The sequence below is a fragment of the Monodon monoceros genome, unplaced genomic scaffold (assembly GCF_005190385.1).
Source record: "Monodon monoceros isolate NGI ecotype Baffin Bay Population unplaced genomic scaffold, NGI_Narwhal_1 Super_Scaffold_12, whole genome shotgun sequence".
In the NCBI taxonomy this organism is placed as follows: Eukaryota; Metazoa; Chordata; class Mammalia; order Artiodactyla; family Monodontidae; genus Monodon; species Monodon monoceros.
Genome location: NW_021703768.1, coordinates 59136571 through 59154617, shown reverse-complemented (window position 1 = coordinate 59154617; position 18047 = coordinate 59136571). Strand labels below are relative to the sequence as shown.

Below are 18047 nucleotides of genomic sequence, written 5' to 3'. Positions count from 1 at the left end.
AGAGTAATTTTTTTTTTTTGCGGTACACGGGCCTCTCACTGTGTGGCCTCTCCTGTTGCGGAGCACAGGCTCCGGAAACACAGGCTCAGCGGCCATGGCTCACGGGCCCAGCCGCTCCGCGGCATGTGGGATCTTCCCGGACCGGGGCACGAACCTGTGTCCCCTGCATCGGCAGGCGGACTCTCAACCACTGCGCCACCAGGGAAGCCCTGCAGAGTAATTTGAGTGACCTTTTTGGTAGTCAGGATAAATTTTATCCATGACTTTATACTATAGGAGACTTTACGTTTGTATAAATAAATCCTAAAAGGAAAATTTAGTAATGAGAAGGGTTTGTAAAAGATGATTTAACTTTGGAGGAATTTTGTCTCTACCTTATTCCATGTAGCTACCATTTACTGAGCTAGGTACTTTATATATATAGTCTCATTTCATTCTTATAAGAATCCAGCAAGGTTGGCTTTATTAGCCATATTTTAAAAACTAGGTTAAGTAACTTGCTCAAGATTGTAGAGAAGTGATAAAGTTGGGATTTAAATTTGGTCTGTCTGCTCTTAGGGCATTACTCTGCCTCCTGTCAAGGGATCAGGTGTGAGGAACATCAGATAAGGACGGGATAATGAAAGTTAAACTAGAAAAAAAAATGGAAGACGTATATGGTTCAGTAAAATTAAAATATTAAAAGAGTTTAATCTTAGTTATTACAGAAAAATTATTTTTATGGAAAAATTACTCATCTGAAAAATCTTTTTCTAGAATGACGATTTATTTAGAGAATGATTAAGGGCTCTAAATATTAAACTTAATATTTTATGAACAGTTTTTCTTAAACTATGTCAGGTAGATATCAAAGACCTGTAAAATATACTTTTAAGCCTAACTGTCATTTTTTTCCTGGTTAGATGTTGATGACGGAGACACGGTGACAGATTTCATGGCTCAAGAGCGAGAACGAGGCATAACTATTCAGTCAGCTGCTGTTACGTTCGATTGGAAGGGGTATAGAATCAATCTAATTGATACACCAGGTATAGTGCTGTTTCAGCAATGCAGAGGTGCTGCATTTTTTTGAGGCTTTTCTGTTTGTGTATGTGTGGGTTTTTTTTTAATTGTGGTAAAAAATATATATATCATAAAATTTACTGTCTTAACAAGTGTACAGTTCAGTAGTGTTAAGTATGTTCGCATTATTGTGAAATAGATCTCCAGAACTTTTTTCATTTTGTTGAACTGAAACTCTGTACCCATAAGACGACTTTTCTTCTTTGTCCTCTCCCCTGAATCCTGGTAACCACCATTCTACTTTGTAGATCTATGAGATTGACTTCTTTAGATACCTCTTATAAGTAGAATCGTACTCTATTTGTCCTTTTGTGACTGCCTTATTTCACTTAGCAAAATTTTTCAGGGTTCATCCATGTTGTAGCCTGTGACAGGATTTCCTTCCTTTTTAAGGTTGCATAGTATTCCATTGCCCATGAGTAACACATTTTGTATATATACAAAATTTTATACACACACACACACACACACACACACACACACACACACACACACACACACACACACACACACACACACACACACACACACACACACACACACACACACACACACACACACACACACACACACACACACACACACACACACCCATTCATCCATTGATGGATATTTGGGTTGCTTCTGCCTCTTGGCTATTGTGAATAGTGCTATTCTGAACATGGGGGCATAAATATCTCTTTGAGATTATCCTTTCAATTATTCTGGGTATGTACCCAAACTGGGATTGCTGGATCACGTGGTGGTGGTGGTGGTGGTGGTGGTGATGGTTTAAAGATTTTAGGTGTTACATTTCTCATCCTTTTCTTAGGTCATGTGGACTTTACGTTGGAAGTTGAGCGCTGCCTAAGAGTGTTAGATGGTGCAGTGGCTGTGTTTGATGCCTCTGCTGGTGTAGAGGTAAAAAATATTGTCAAAGTAAAGTGAAGATAGAACAGCATGATTTTTTAAAGAAGTAGAATGCATCAGATTGATTTAACTATAACCCTTTATTTGGTAAGCTCATATAAATCCAATTATGGTTAAAGGAATTTGGAATTGAATATTGAGGTATGATCTCATATAATATACTTCATAGTAAAAGGGAAAGTAAAGTTTGCTTTTCTGTAGGCAATATGAAAGTTTTGAGAACTGTGAAGAGGCTGAGATTCTTACTTTAAAGCTAACAAGTTCGTCTGCCATAGTTTTATGGACTCTGGCAGAAGACACAAGATTTCTGAGTCAGGGATGAAGGACTTTATTAATCACCAAAATAGCAATATCCAGAGTATCAGCATTTCCTTGTCTTGGTTCCTCAAGCCCTAATTCCCATAGGGTGACAAAGGGAAGTCAGGTGACAGCTGCAGTGGAACCCTGTGCTTAGAGAATGCAAGTATTTTATAATGGCCAGTAAAAGTGCCTGCTCTTTGCTCTGAAGGGATACATTATCTTCCAGGGTTGTAAGCCAACCTACCTTTTGCTCTGAAGGGAGATACAATATCTTTCTAAACTGTTCGCTATACAAGCATTTTTGAAAAGATAGTCCAGAATAAAGGCAGTCAGTGCCTCTCCTGACAAAACATGCAGAAATGTGAGTGACCCATGAAGGATTTTCTCCCAAAACTTAATATATAACTCCGTGAATAAATCCTGAAAGTGGGTTTATAATAAAATTGTTGCTACTGGGGTCAGTTATGCTCTCTTTAGCTGGTACTCCATTTGTTTTATAATCTCAAGATTGGCTTTATCTTGAATATAGAACCCACATTAGTTCTTCTAATCTTAAAATTACTAAAAGCGATACCTTAATTAAGGGATCAAAATCAATATCCCCCAAAATGGGACAAATTGACACCATGGGCCTCCTGATATGATGCACTAAGAAGGATACAACATTACCTATGTTGTATTCCTGGCAAAAATGTTTGGCCCAAATCATGAGAAAACAAATCTAAATTGAAAGACATTCTGCAAAACAACTGACCAAGACTTTTCAGAAATTCAAAAAAAATGTTTTAACATAAGGAAAACGAACAATTGGGGTTGGGGGGAAGCTGTGGAATTGTTCTAGATTAAAGGATTCTAAAGAGACAGGAAAGCTAAATGTAATATATCCTTTTTGGCTGAATCCTGGATCAAAAAGAAAAAGTTACAAAGGACATCACTGGGAAAATCAGAAATTTGAATATGTAATATATATATATATATATTAAAGTATTGTGTCAACTTAAATTTTCCTGAATGTGGTCTTTGTAATTGATTATGTAGGAAAATGTCCTTATTCTTAGGAAATGCATGCTGAAGTATTTAGGATTAAAGTCTCATGGTGTCTACAACTTGCTCTCATGGTTCAGCTCCCATCCACCCACACATACACACATGGTGTTAGTTTGGGTGCTTTGATCAGTAGATGCCAAGATGGGATTAGATGTATAGGAGATTCATCGGGGGGGAAATACCTGCGAAGAATAAGGGAGAAAAGAGGGAAGTGGGAGAGGGCGTTCAGACCGCAGGGCAGGCTGACACCTGTGAAGGAGAGGGGGAAGGATGGGGGATTAGGCAGGAAGAGCCTCAGGCCATAGTACAGTTCCAAAAGGGTTTGGCTTCGCTCATGGGGAGTCCTCAAACTAATGTTACCTGTTAGAGGAACCCATGTCTTGTGGGAATGGGCCTCCATTAGTCCTTCTGCTGAGCTCAGTCATTAGCTGGAAACAGCCCCCAAGAAGGTGCGCCTTGAGAATACATGGTGGTAGACCTAGAAGGGTAACAGTTGGAACCATCAGTTAATCATGCTCTTTATAGTAGTTCCAAGTGGCACATTTTCCCAGCCACCAGACACGTAATGTTTTATAGAGAGAGAAAAAAGGCAAGTGTAACATGTTAATATTTGGTGAATTTAGGTGAAGACTAAGCGGACACTTATTGTACTAGTTCGAGGGGAAATAATACAGTTATTGAAAGCCCCACCTGAGGACCCCTGACAGACAGTGATATTTGCTTGATATAAAGCCTGACACTGATGTCTGAGGTTGATTATACACCTATTATTTCTATTTCTTTGAGTCATTTCATTTCCTAATGGTTGCATCCTTCCTGTCATTATAACTTCTTTACATAAATTTGACACTTAATCATTCAGATTGCATTATTTACAAGATTGAAATATGCTGTAATAGGAAGTTTCTGAATTTGTGATACAGGAGGCTACTGTTTGCTAAAACAGTAGATGGACTTTCAGCTGGCAGGTGGGGTGATGGGAATTGTTGTTTTATTTTTTAATATGTTTAGTTCTTGGGAAATTTATAGTATATATCCCCCCACCCCCACATAAAAATTAGTTTGGAGTGGATCATAGTGTTAAGCTAAATCCGTATACCTTCTAGAGGGAAAATAAAGTATTAACAACTTTGGCGTGGGTGGAGGGGGTGGTAGGTAACAATTTCTTGGAGAAGACACAAGAAGCATAAAACAAAAACAAGTTGATTAATTGGACCTCTTCAAAATTAGGTGCTTGAAACTTAAAAAAAAGAGGCAAACCTTAGACTGTGAGAAAATTTATAATGTTAGATAAAATATTATATGAATGTTAAACTTCCAGAGTGCAATAACAGTTGATTATGTAGAGAATATTATTGTCTTAGGGAGTATGTGCTGAAATTTTCACATGTGTATGACCAAAGACTTGTATCCAGAATATATGAAGAACTGCATATCAATAATAAAAACTAACAACCCAATTAAAAAAAAAAGACAAAGGACTTGAATGGGTACTTCACCAAAGAAGACATGTGAATGACCAGTGAGCACATGAAAAGATGCTCAGTCTCATTGGTCATTAGGGAAATGCAAATTAAAATTACGAAGAGACCATTTCATACCCACAAGAATGGCTACAATTAAAAAGAATGATAGCAAATCATGGTTGAGGATGTGGAGTAACTGGAACTCTTATACATTGGTGGTGGGACTGTAAAATATTATAACCATTTTGGAAGACTATTTGGCAGTTTCTTATAAAGCTAAATATACACTTGTCCTATAGCCCAGCAGTTCTACTCCTCCATCTTTATCCAAGGGAATGAAAACATTTGTTCACCAAAGATTTGTTCAGAATGTTTATAGCAGCTAAATTCATAATAGTCCCAAATTAGAAACAACACAAGTGCACATCCACATGTGGATAGAAAAACTGGTACATTTATACAAAGGAATTTAGCAGTAAAACTGAACCAGTATGCCCAACAACATGAATGAATGTCGGAAACATTATGTTGGGTGAAAGAAGCTATGCTATTTATATGAGGTTCAATAATAGGCAGAAGAATCTATGGTGGCAGAAATCAGAACAGGTTGCTATGGGGGGAGGGACATAAAAATCTCTAACGTTCTATATGTTCTTTCTCTTTATTGGGGTAATAGTTATACAAGTATATGCATTTATTAAAATTCATTGAACTATAAACTGAAAATCTGTATTGACCCTCGAACAACATGGGTTTAAACTTCACGGGTTCACTTATATGTGGATTTTTTCCTCTAAATACAGGCTTCAGAACTATATAATCCATGGTTGGTTGAATCTGCAGTCGCGGAATAGCACATAGGGAGGGCCAACTGTAAAGTTATAAGTGGTTTTTGACTTTGCAGAGGTTGGCGCCCCTAATCCCTATATTGTTCAAGGGTCAACTGTATTTTATTGTATATCAATTTTACCTAATAAAACAAATGACAAACTGGCTTCTGTTTTAACAGTGTCAGCACATTAGGCTTTTAATGCTCTGCTTCAGGGCTGTTAGACTGTACTAGGCAAACTGTTTATATTTAACATGTACAGAAAGTGGAATTAAAAGAAGCCAAATATTAAAAATTACTTGTTTAACAACAACCAGAAAGCCAAATAGAAAAGCATATGAGAATTGTAACTTAGAGATACAGGTATTGGCTTCCTTTTCCCCCCTTAAATCCTTTTCAGTTTATATGAACGTTCAAACATTCACAGTAAAAATACACGATTTTTATCATGGTAGCATTTTATAGTACATTCCTATTTGTTCTTTTTACATCACAACTGTCTGAATTAATTAAGGCAAAAGTCCATATTTCACAGATCAGAAAACTGATAAGTTCAGTATTGTGTGACGTTACTAAGTAAGGTGAAGCCAAACAAAAAGTAGGTCTTGTAATTCTTGGTTAAGTCCTCTTTCTGTGACTCCCAGTACTTCCCAGTTGTTAATTCTCTTTGTGTTGCAACCTAGTTCACCCAAAGTATTCTCAGTTTGAAGCATAATCTTCAGTCATGCTTGATCATTTTCTTAACTGTTTTAACCTGATAGCATAAGAGTGGGTCTAGAGGTATGTGTGCAATGGCGCTAATTCTATGCTAGAATAGGGCCCAATTCTATGTTATAATAGAGTCTTAGGTATGCTTATTCCATGTGTAGTAACATAGTTATTTTTGTCAAATATGGGTTTTTTTCCTTATCTTTGCTCTAGGCACAAACTCTTACAGTATGGAGGCAAGCTGATAAACACAAGATACCTCGAATCTGTTTTTTAAACAAGATGGACAAAATTGGAGCAAGGTATTTAACGTGTGTTTCTTCGGCTTATCAAAGTAAGAATATGATTTGAGCTTTTAATGCACTATAACTTAAATTTATAAACAGCTGTTCCCTAAAAGGTATAAATATTCCATGGAATCCCAATTCAATCCCATTTAAAAAAATTTTCAGAGCAGTTGATTCATAGGTAAAGTAACAATGTGGGCTTAATAGAGAGCTGATAGGTGATGAATCATTCTGATTCTAATGTAGAGAGGCTTTATCCTGATTTCTAGGCTCCTGACAGAGTGATGTCTTGCTGAATCCGTTGCTTCTATTTAGAGCTGTATGGTCGAGTCCGTGTATTGCTGAATGTTACGGTGCTCCCTGTCATTGCTAATGGGGGAGGGAAGAGAATTGTTTCTTGTAGTTGCTTCAGAGAATGATGTTCTTCCTTGTCCCCGATTTTCTTTAGCTAATGGGTAAAATGCTCTCAATGAAAGGAAACTAGGAGAGGAGAATGTAGATGTTTTGAGACCTGCGTATAGGGCAAAAGAGTTAATGCTGAGATGTAGTGGTAATACTGCAGACTTACAGAGTGGTAATCCAAAATGGATACGTTGTTCTGAGAACAGAATCCAGACAATCAAGAATAATGAAGGATTTGGAGAAAATGTGAAAGGGCAAGAATTAAGAATCAAAGGATACTGGGGAAATGTGAAAGGGAGAGATCCTGATCTGTGGTATGAGAGCGGCAATAAGAAAACATAAACCGTGTCTCTCCTGATATCACACAGTATGCTTTGTATTTCTGTAACTCTCTACAGTAATTCTAAAGCTGCTGGTTTAGAGGACTTTTGTCTTGATTAGTAAAAGCACAGCAACCTTCAAAATGTGCTAGGCTTAGGTTCTGACCCTTTTCTGTTTGGAGTTCCTTGAGGTTGAGGGAAATACTGTCTATACTGACTGACAGCACCTGTGATGATGGGGAGGGAGATGACTGGATACTAGGCTGCTTCTTAAAGACATTGGGACCAGAATGATCTGCATGTGTGTATGAATCAGCCCACGTGCCAAAGATGTGTCATGTGTTCCATAGGTAGCCAACCCTAGTGTTAGCACAGAAGTGAACAGCATAGCATATGATACGAACAATGCCTAAGATAAAAGTGTAGAAAAATTAGACAGGCTGGCTCTTGGAAGAAAGTGGGTAGTCGTGTGATAACAAACATAGTTGTTAGAAGAAAGAATCTTTGACTTGTAATCACAAATCTTGCATTTGAATCTTAACTCCAGTTTATTATGTGTGACCTTGATCAAGTCACTTAACCTCAAACTTTAGTTAAATGAAGCTCACAATAATAATACCCTAAATACCTGTGTGGCAGAATTATGGTAGATACTCAGTCACTATTATCTGAAATTAATGTTAAAAGATTAGACAAGATGTTGTCCTGTGGAAAACTGTTAAATGGTAAACGTTAGGAACAATTTAGGGTTATAATTTTAGAGTACATTCTTAAATCCTGTTTTAAGTATCTTAACATTTTAAATGATTTTACTTTCTACAGTTTTAACTATGCAGTTGAAAGCATCAGAGAGAAGTTGAAGGCAAAGCCTTTGCTTTTACAGGTTGGTTAATATTTGGTTTATTAATATGAACAGATCCTTCTCAGCTTCCTCATCAACGTATTTTATTGTGGCATATTATATACATTTTTGAAGCTTTCGCAAATCCTTTTGGAAGAAGTTAGGATATAAATAAAAATAGGTATAGATTATGGCAATAATGATAAGAGACATTTGGGGGGGAGTGGGGAAAGGTAAATTCTATCACCAGTGCAATTCTAATTGAGTTCTAATGATCATTTAATAAAATGTTAATCTCACTCTGACTTATAGTTACCAATTGGTGAAGGCAAAACTTTCAAAGGAGTGGTGGATGTAGTAAGTAAAGAAAAACTTCTTTGGAATCCCAATTCAGATGATGGAAAAGACTTTGAGAGAAAACCCCTCTTGGAAATGAGTGATCCTGAATTGCTGAAGGAGATAACGGAAGCAAGGAATGCCTTAATTGAACAAGTAAAATAAATACTTTGAGCTTAAAATTGCGTAAATATTTAGAAACTTTAAAAAATATTTATTGTGAAATTTCATCTAAAATTACATATGGAATATGTAAAGTATAATACAGTGCACACCAGTGTAATCGCCACCCAACTTAAGAAATAGAATATTAGCAATACTCTTGACTCTCCCTGTGCTACTCCCTGCGCTTCTCTCTCCCTTCCACTAATCATCTACCCCACCGTCACCACTATCTTGATTGCAGTGTTTATCTTTCATTTGCTTTACTTCATAGTTTACAGATACATGAAGTATTTAGAGTCCTCAACTTTATAGAGACAGGAAGTAGAATGGTAGTTACCAGGAGCTGTGGGGAGGGGAGAACGAGGAAGAGTTGTTTCATGGGTATAGAGTTTTAGTTTTGTGACATGAAAAGGTTCTAGAGATTAATTTTACAATGGTGTGGAATATACTTACTACTTCCTAACTATTCACTTAGAAATGATTAAGGTGGTACTTTTATGTTTGTTATATTTTATCAAAGTTAAAAAAATTTTTTTGAATTAGAGAATAAGATTAGTGTGGACTAGAATCAACTTCCTGTGTTCTAAAGGTGAACCGCGATCAAAACAATGCTTATTATATACTTACTATATATTCTGGAAGCATAATTGGAATTGGTTATTTAAACTTCCCAGTATCACCATAGGATAAGTACTGGTATTATCTCCATGAGTAACCAAGACAAAGAGAGGTGATGTAACTTGACCAAAGTTTTTTTGAACAAGTTTTTAAGTAGTGGAGCCATTTCCAGACAGTTTGATTCCAGAAGCTATGCTTAATCATCATATTTGCTGCTTTTTGGAAAGATGGTTGGGTACATTTCTGCTATAGTTAGCTGTTAAAAATGTGTTTTTCTCACCAAGGTTGAATGTTTTGCTCCCTTTTACTGTTATAAACTTTTGGAACTCTTTTGTTAATTTTATTGTCAGTTGAATTCTCCTGTCATATAAGCAGATGATTATGAAATGAACACGAATTAGATAATTACATCTTTATTATTGAAATTATACCACTACCCCCTCAACTTAAATTTATTCCCTCAGTGAAGGATTATAAACAAGTTCAGTCATTTTACTTTGAATGTCTTGGAGATCTGGTGAACATTCAAAATATTAGAGGATTACCAAATGAAACTTTTTTTTATGAACTAAGACCCCCCCCCCCCCAAATCTATTTAAAAACAGCAGTTCATTGTATATATTATCATTGGCTATCAGCTGTGGACTTTTTATTTCTTTTGAGCACTGAGTAGGTAGCACACTTCATTGAGGTGCTCTGTCTGGCTCTGGCTTCCCATGAGTTTAGGAAACTCATGAGAGCGTATCTTCAATTTTCAATCTCCTTTCCTTTGAAAGAAAAACTCTTTATCTCTTTAGAAGATGTGAAGAGTTCCTTGGTCTGGATAAGTTAGATCATGTAGCTGTCTTGAAATAGTTGGGTAATGAATATTTATGGTGTGTAGACTTAAGTTAGTAGTTGTGATGATGAATGCGAGTTACAGAACTAAAGCCTTTCTTTATAGGTTGCAGATTTGGATGATGAATTTGCTGACTTGGTTTTAGGAGAATTTAGTGAGAATTTTGATTTGCTACCGGCTGAAAAGGTAAATTTTATTATTCATTTACTTTGACCAAGTTTTACTAATTGGATGTGGTTTGATTACTCTATTGTAGGTGGGTTTTTTTTTTCAACTTTGCATATCATTAGAAAATGCGGACTTAAAAATTAGGAGAACAGTGTTAAAAATTAAAAGACATTGTTCATTTACTGAAGGCTTTTCCCTTCATTGTGATCATTTCACTAAGTAGTATTAGGGAAATCACAGATAGAATTTTTTTTTTTATCTACTGGTCTTTCGGATACTATAATGGTCATTTTTCTCAGAACATTTTTTCTGAATCTGTTTTAATTGTTAGTGGAAACTTATTCCAGGTCTTCCCTTTTTTTGGTTTTCTTTTGAAATATATTAAACCAGAGAATAGGCCAGTAAAATACTGGTAGTATTTGAATTATGACAGATTTATTCAAGGCGTTTTTTATTTTTTCTGCCAGGAACCTTCCCCCATGAAAAGTTTTTTAAGTGGTAGTGTTTTAAGTGGGCTCCAAGATGAGCCCAGCAAATTCACTTGGTTATTTTTCATGAAAAGAAGTAAAGAAAAACACAAGATCTGTAGATTAATTTTGAGCCATTTGAAGTTAGAGGTGGAAAAAATTATTTCTTTTCTTTTGAATGAAATGTTGTAAGTTTGAATTTTTTTCTTGTTTAGTATTCGAATGCTTAAATGTGATGTTTATTGTGCCCTATAGTCATATAACATGATTTCTGTTTTCAAAGAGCCTACAATCTAAAATTAACCCACCGTTTCTCTTATCAATAGCTTGCAAGCACACCTAAGCTTTTCTTGGTTTTTGAGGTCTTTTAAAAATTGTTTCTACTTTGCTACCTCATTTTCCTTTGGATTTTATTTAATGTGGATTTAATTTATTTGAAGAAATTGTAACTCATTTATATTTCTAATTTCTAACCAGTTCCTCTAGGAGACTATCGAGGTTAAATCACAAGTATATTAATTCACTTATTCAAGGAATATTTTTATGCATCTACTTTATTTTAAGCACTTTTCCAGTTTCTTGTGATTTACAGTATCTTTATGGGACTTACTATAATGCTTATATAGATTTTACATTCTAGTGACTGGGGACACAGATAATAAAGTAATAAATATATATCTAATATACCAGGTAGTGATTAATGTTATTTACAATGAAAAATAAAGAAGAATGAGGCCATAAAGAATGATGGAAGTGTGCTGAGGAGTGATATTTTACGTGGTTGGTTAGGGAAGGCATCTAATTCTGGGATATTTTGGTCGAGACCAGAATACTACACATAAAACATTTATATCTCTGCTTTACAGCTACAAACTGCAGTACACAGAGTAACACTGGCTCAGACAGCAGTGCCTGTGCTTTGTGGAAGTGCCCTGAAAAACAAAGGGGTCCAGCCCTTGTTAGATGCTATTACTATGTACTTGCCTTCACCTGAAGAACGCAACTATGAATTTCTGTAAGTATGCAAGTGCATAGATTAAAATCGTATAGCCTTGAAAAGACAGGTAGACAGATAGGTCATGTTTCACAGAGAGTAGTTGAATCACAGTTTTTGAATAACATTGGTGAAGAATATTATTCTAAATAACATAATATAGAGCCATAGTAATTTTTACTTGAAAGGGGTATTTGTCATCATCTCTTATAACCTGCTGTGTTTACAGATGGAGCTAAATAAGAATTTATGGCTTTTTTGCTGTGTAAAAGTATAAGTGTTGACTCTGCCATCTTAGTTAAAAAAAAAAAAGTAGTATACTGGGGATGTTTGATAAATATTCTATAGATACATTTATATTCTGGATTTCAAGATTTTTCATAATATTTTGTAACTGTAAGGAAAGGTCCATTGTTTTTTCCTCTTGTCACTAACAGCTTTGTCCTTCGTAATAAATCCTCTTAAAATCTGAGTGAGTTTTGTGCCAAATGGCAAACAGAGGTGAACTTTGATCCTATTAACTAGGACCTGAGTCACTTTCCATATCCCTCAACTGGAGAGGCATTATGGTGATATGAGATGAGCATAGACTGTGTACTGCCTGGATTTAAATCTCAGGTCTTCCAAGTTGCTTTAACCTCTCATCTATAAGATGCAGAGAATAGGACTTATCTCATAGGATTGTTACAAGAATCAAATGAGCTAATATTTATAAAGCACATAAAACAGTGCCTAGTATATGATCAACTCTCTATATAAGGATTTGTTAAATAAAATTAAAATTTGGAGGGAACAGGAATAAGATTAGAGAAATTCAATAATAGAAGTGTCTAACCTACTTTGAATCATGGACTCCTTTGAAACTAATGAAAATATGGAGAAATATTTCCATATTTCCTCAAAAAATGTACCTATGTGCAAAGTTTGGCAATTTGAGAGGGATTCAAACTTTCTGAAACCTAGTAATGAACTCCAGTTTAAGGACATCATTCTGTAAGTGTTCACTGTGTAAACAAGTTCAAGTTTATAGTGTAGATTTATATGGCTATGCAGCTGAAGAAAAGTGGGAGGAGAGAGTGAAAGCAATAATTGGAAAGTACCTATTTGTTTACCCTGTATGGGGTTTTAAGAAGTGGTGTGATGTTCCTAGGTATATTTTTTGAGGAGGGAAATCTAGGCAAGAATTATTTGCTAATAGAGGTAATATTTGGAAAAGAATCCATTGTTTTTGGTTTTGAGGAATTAATGGTAAGATCTCCAATGAATAATTTAGTCCGGTGGAGGAAGAGAGGTACATAATACATTATTTAATTGGCCTTGGTAGCTAAACTGGAAGATATGAGGAATCTTTTGAGGACATCAAGGTTAGGTTTATGCAGTGATTCTGATCTGATCTGTATAGATATATAGGAAGTGTATTTTAAAGTGGCTTTTCTGGAACTTCTCCTTAATTTTATAGGCAGTGGTATAAGGGTGACTTATGTGCCCTGGCATTTAAAGTTCTCCATGACAAGCAGCGAGGCCCACTGGTATTTTTGCGCATTTACTCAGGCGTGATAAAACGCCAATTGGCCATCCATAATATTAATGGAAACTGCACGTAAGTAGAAGCCTAGGTTATTTTCTAAAACTTCACTCATTTCTTTAAATATACTTTTACTAATATAAATCATGGTTTTACAGGGAGAGAATAAGTCGTCTGCTTTTGCCATTTGCTGACCAGCATGTAGAAATCCCTTCACTGACTGCTGGTAACATTGCTTTGACTGTTGGGCTTAAAAACGTAAGTGACCAAATCTTTTCTCTAGGAAATAACAGATTAAATGTTTAATTAAAAGTAGGTATTTTGTAATAGCAGAAGCCCATAGACAATCCAAAAGCTATCAGTAGTGGAATAATGAATATTGTAGTATATTCATCAACATGGTTGAATCTCAAACATTTAATAGAAAGAAAAGTAAATTACAGAATGGATTGTATTCATATAAAGTTCAAATCCAAGTAAAATACACACACTATGGATATATACTTATGTTTTAAGTTTATGTAAAATAATGTTATTTTCATTGTTTTTTTCTTCCTATCTTGATTATTGCAGACAATTAAATCTAACTTTATAACGGATCAGGTTAAAAAGTGAAGATATTTTGCCAATGAAGTCTCTGTAAGGGCAAGGATTTTTGTCTCTTTCGTTCTTTTGTCTCTTGTTCAAAGATGAATTTGTTTTACCAAATGAGTTTTAAATGTATTTTTTGTGTGTATGAATGTTTTATTGTTAGAACTTATTACAGCAATATTTTGGACAGAATTCTTCTACAACTTAAATTAGCTTTACCAACGTAGAGTTATAATGAGCTTAATGAATTTGTCTCTCTTTTAAGTTCTGATGAAGAGGAAGTGCTACCTTAAAATTTTTCTTTGGTTTTCGTGGTCCCTGGTGGAAGCTGAGTGCTTGCCAATAGCCTGTTTTGTCCCAAGCCATCTTCTTTGCTTGCAGACTGCCACTGGTGACACCATTGTCTCATCCAAGTCCAGTGCTTTAGCTGCATGTCGTCGAGCGGAAAGGGAGGGAGAAAAGAAGCATAGACAAAACAATGAAGCAGAGAGGCTTTTGTTGGCTGGGGTGGAGATTCCAGAACCTGTTTTCTTCTGTACCATAGAACCTCCATCAGTGGCTAAGCAGCCAGGTACAAATAATCTTGGTGCATCAATTAATTAGTGCTCTGATAATTTAGATAAAATAGTTACATTTTAACCTCAAAAGGTTTCTTATGTCACTGAGTTCAATTTTATGAGCATATATTGGTAAGTATTTCTTATGATTGGTCTAGTTTTTTAATTTGTTTTGATTTTTACAAACTCTTTTCATTTTTTTTTTCTTTCAGCTTTGCCATTTTTCTCTTACCATATTTTTCCTTATTCTGTTCTTGTGGTGCTATCTATGGGATTCTAAGTAATTGACCTCAGGACTGCCCTTCCAGTGTATTAGATTAGATGGTAACCAATTCATAACCGATTCAGCTTCCCATCACCATTTATAAAAATCAACTTTTCCTTGTTTTCTGGCTTAACTTTTAGAACTCAGTGAAGATATTTATATAGTATGTTTAATGTCATTTGACCTTTCTGAGTGATAAATAGTTCTTTGGCATATTGGCTCAGAATACTTCAGTGGCTTCTCATTACTTATAGCAGAAACCCAAACTCCTTAGTATAGTATATAGTAAAGCTCATGATTCCAGCTATAACATTTCTTGTTAGATTTGCTTACATAGAGCATAAAACCCCCAAATAGCAGTTGCTTTAACGACAAAAGTTCACTTTTTTCTCTTGTAAAATATGCCTTGAATTGGTATCCCAGGGGTTCAAGGATGACTCCACACGTCATCAGGCACCCAAGCTCCAGTCTTTCCATCCCGCTTCTTAAAATTTCCTTATAGCTACATTTAAAGAAAGTTAAAATGGCAAAATTAATTTAGTAATGTATTTTACTTAACTCAGTATATCAAAATATTATCATTTCAACATAATTTAAAAATTATTGAGATACTTTACTTTCTTTTTTCTTTTCCATGTGAAGTCTTTGAAACCTGGTATGAATTTTACACTTACAGCTAACATTAATTCAGACTCGTAATATCTTGTACAGATGGGTTGTGGCTACCATTTGGACAGTGCAGGTCTAAAGAGGGAGCATGTGCATATCAGTTAATTGATTGTATCAAAGTATCTCTTTACTTTAGATGGCATATTTAATGCAAATAACATACAGTTGACCCTTGAACAACAGGGGGCTTGGGGCCCCAGCCCTCCACACAGTTGAAAATCCCAGTATAACTTACAGTCAGCCCTTCCTATACTTAGGTCCTCCGATTCTGCATCCGCGTGTAAGCAGACCCGCATCAGACCCATGTTGTGCAAGGGTCAGCTGTATTCTTACTTCCTCCTTGGTGTGATAATTCATCATAGAGTGATCACATTAGTATCTCTTTATTCATGATGTAATTTAGCTTCCTTTTGCCAGTTTCTTATTATTGTATGTGTTTCTAAAGTCTGTTTTGCTTTTTTTTGTCAGTTCCTTAACCTTTGCAGAACATAATCAGATGATGTTACTATCCCATTTAAACCCTTCAGTGGCTTCCCAGTGCACATCCAAACTCTTCACTGTGGCCTTCAGTACCTTACATGGTGTGCTCCCTGTCACACATCTCCCGCCTCATCTGATGCTACTCTTCCTTTTGTCCACCAATATCCAGCTAGACTAGCCTTCTTGTTTCTCCAGTAGAAGCCATTCCTTGCACAGCCATTTCCTCTATCCGGAATTCTTTTTCTTCAGGATTTTACTTGCGATATTCTTTTTGGTTTGTGTCTTTATCTAAATCATCCTGGACAGGTCTTCCCAGGTCAATCTCAAGTAACCTCCCATCACTATCTCATCACCTTGTTTTATTCTCTCCAGAACATTTCTGGCTGTTTGAAATGTTCTTTTTCAAAATTTGCTTGTTCATCTATTTTCCCACTAGAATGTATAGTACCTTATCAAAAAAAATGAAACATAAAGATAACAGTTATTGTTTATCCTCTAGATTTGGATCATGCATTGAAATGCCTTCAGCGTGAAGATCCCAGTTTGAAAGTGAAGCTAGATCCTGACTCTGGACAAGTATGCATATTATTATTTAATCCCCAGAATCTTTCAATAAAAACATTTGTGTGTGTGAGAGAGAGTGTTTAAGTGCATATATCCAAAACATTGATTGGTCTATGCCCCTGAAAGAAAAAGCCTTTTTTGGTTCTCTCATAAATTTCTGATTATATTTTGACTGTCAAGTTAAATTCTCTTATTCCTCAGTATGATTATACCTTACTTATATAAACTACTTTCCAACATTTCTACCTTCCAGAAGACAGCCTTTTGTGAAATTTTGAAATAAGGTTCAACCCCAAGACAAAACCTTGAGCCTCTTATGCTAAAACTTATAGAAGCAGCTTTCTAAAGGAAGGATGCATAGGTATACTTTTTTTTTTTTTTTTTTTGCGGTACGCGGGCCTCTCACCGCTGCGGCCTCTCCCGCTGCGGAGCACAGGCTCCGGACGCGCAGGCCCAGCGGCCATGGCTCACAGGCCCAGCCGCTCCGCGGCACGCAGGATCCTCCCGGACCAGGGCACGAACCCGCGTCCCCCGCATTGGCAGGCAGACTCCCAACCACTGCGCCACCAGGGAAGCCCTAGGTATACTTTTAATGATGATAACACATCTAAAATGGGTGAGAAGTGATAGATTACAGCCTAACAATGTGGGAGGAAATAGAGACCTAAAGTAGGTACAGGACTGTGCTGTATATTATATAATACAGTAGAAGAACACATATTCATTCTGCCTCTTCTTTTTAGGGGGGTAGGGTAGAGTTTATATAAAATTCTAGAAAATTTTCCTTAAAAAATTATAAATTTGCCTTTAAAAAGGATAAACTGATTTAGTTAATCTGAAAAATATGGAGTACTTTATTTTCCCAAATGCCAGCTAAATGAGGTAGCAATTTAGTTTAATTGATTCTGAAGGCTACAACAGCAATTAAAACAAACTTTTTATTTTAAAAATGCCAGTACATATTTTTTTTTAAATAGCAAATAACATTCAAGTGTACAAATTAAAGAATTAAAGTCTCCCTTTCAGTCTCTCTATCCTTTTCTACATAGGTAATCACTGTGAAAACTTGGTGAATAGCCTTTCACACTTTTCCAAACATCCATTTTTCTGCTGTGCAATGTTATAAAACACAGTATTTATGTTTCCAAATATATATGTACAGATATATAAGAAGTCATTCTATTTGTATTATTCTACAACTGGCTTTTTTCCAAATAATTACTTCTTTAACTTTATATTATAGTATAGCCCTCATACACCAAATAGTTTTTTGTTGTTGTTCCTTACAATTATAGTTTTATTATAGTGTGAGGAAACAAATCAGAACCAGCCAAAGGAAGAGACACCTAGGGCAAAGTCTGAGAGGGTTCTAAATGCAAGGCTTTTCTTCATCCTCCTGGCATGGAGTATTGTCAGTCAGGGAAGCTCACCCAGGCCTTCCATGCCCAGAGTTTTTGTTAGGGCATAATCACATACTGTCTATGTGGTTGACATTTAATCTCTAGTGCCTCCTGTAGGGTTGGGCTACTACCTTTACTGTCTAGGTTGTAAATGGGTACAGCTATTCCAAAGCCGCATCATAAATCACATTGTTAGACTATCTGGTGGACAAAGTCCCCAGATAAGCAAAGACATTTCT

The 18047-nt window shown here is 35.9% G+C and overlaps 1 protein-coding gene across 5 annotated transcripts in view; it reads left to right on the top strand.

Annotated features, from left to right (window-relative positions):
• The window catches only part of GFM2 (G elongation factor mitochondrial 2), a 46387-nt gene that overhangs the window by 13339 nt on the left and 15001 nt on the right, over positions 1–18047 (top strand). For all 5 annotated transcript variants that reach the window (XR_003792631.1, XM_029216408.1, XM_029216410.1 and 2 more), the window contains 11 exons: positions 903–1028; positions 1874–1962; positions 6535–6623; positions 8153–8213; positions 8484–8663; positions 10234–10314; positions 11630–11778; positions 13217–13357; positions 13441–13540; positions 14255–14444; positions 16344–16420. Coding sequence is in view for 4 of the 5 variants with exons in the window: in XM_029216408.1 (XP_029072241.1) it covers positions 903–1028; positions 1874–1962; positions 6535–6623; positions 8153–8213; positions 8484–8663; positions 10234–10314; positions 11630–11778; positions 13217–13357; positions 13441–13540; positions 14255–14444; positions 16344–16420 (1283 nt within the window). In the remaining variant the exon portion in view is untranslated. The remainder of the gene's footprint in view (positions 1–902; positions 1029–1873; positions 1963–6534; positions 6624–8152; positions 8214–8483; positions 8664–10233; positions 10315–11629; positions 11779–13216; positions 13358–13440; positions 13541–14254; positions 14445–16343; positions 16421–18047) is intronic.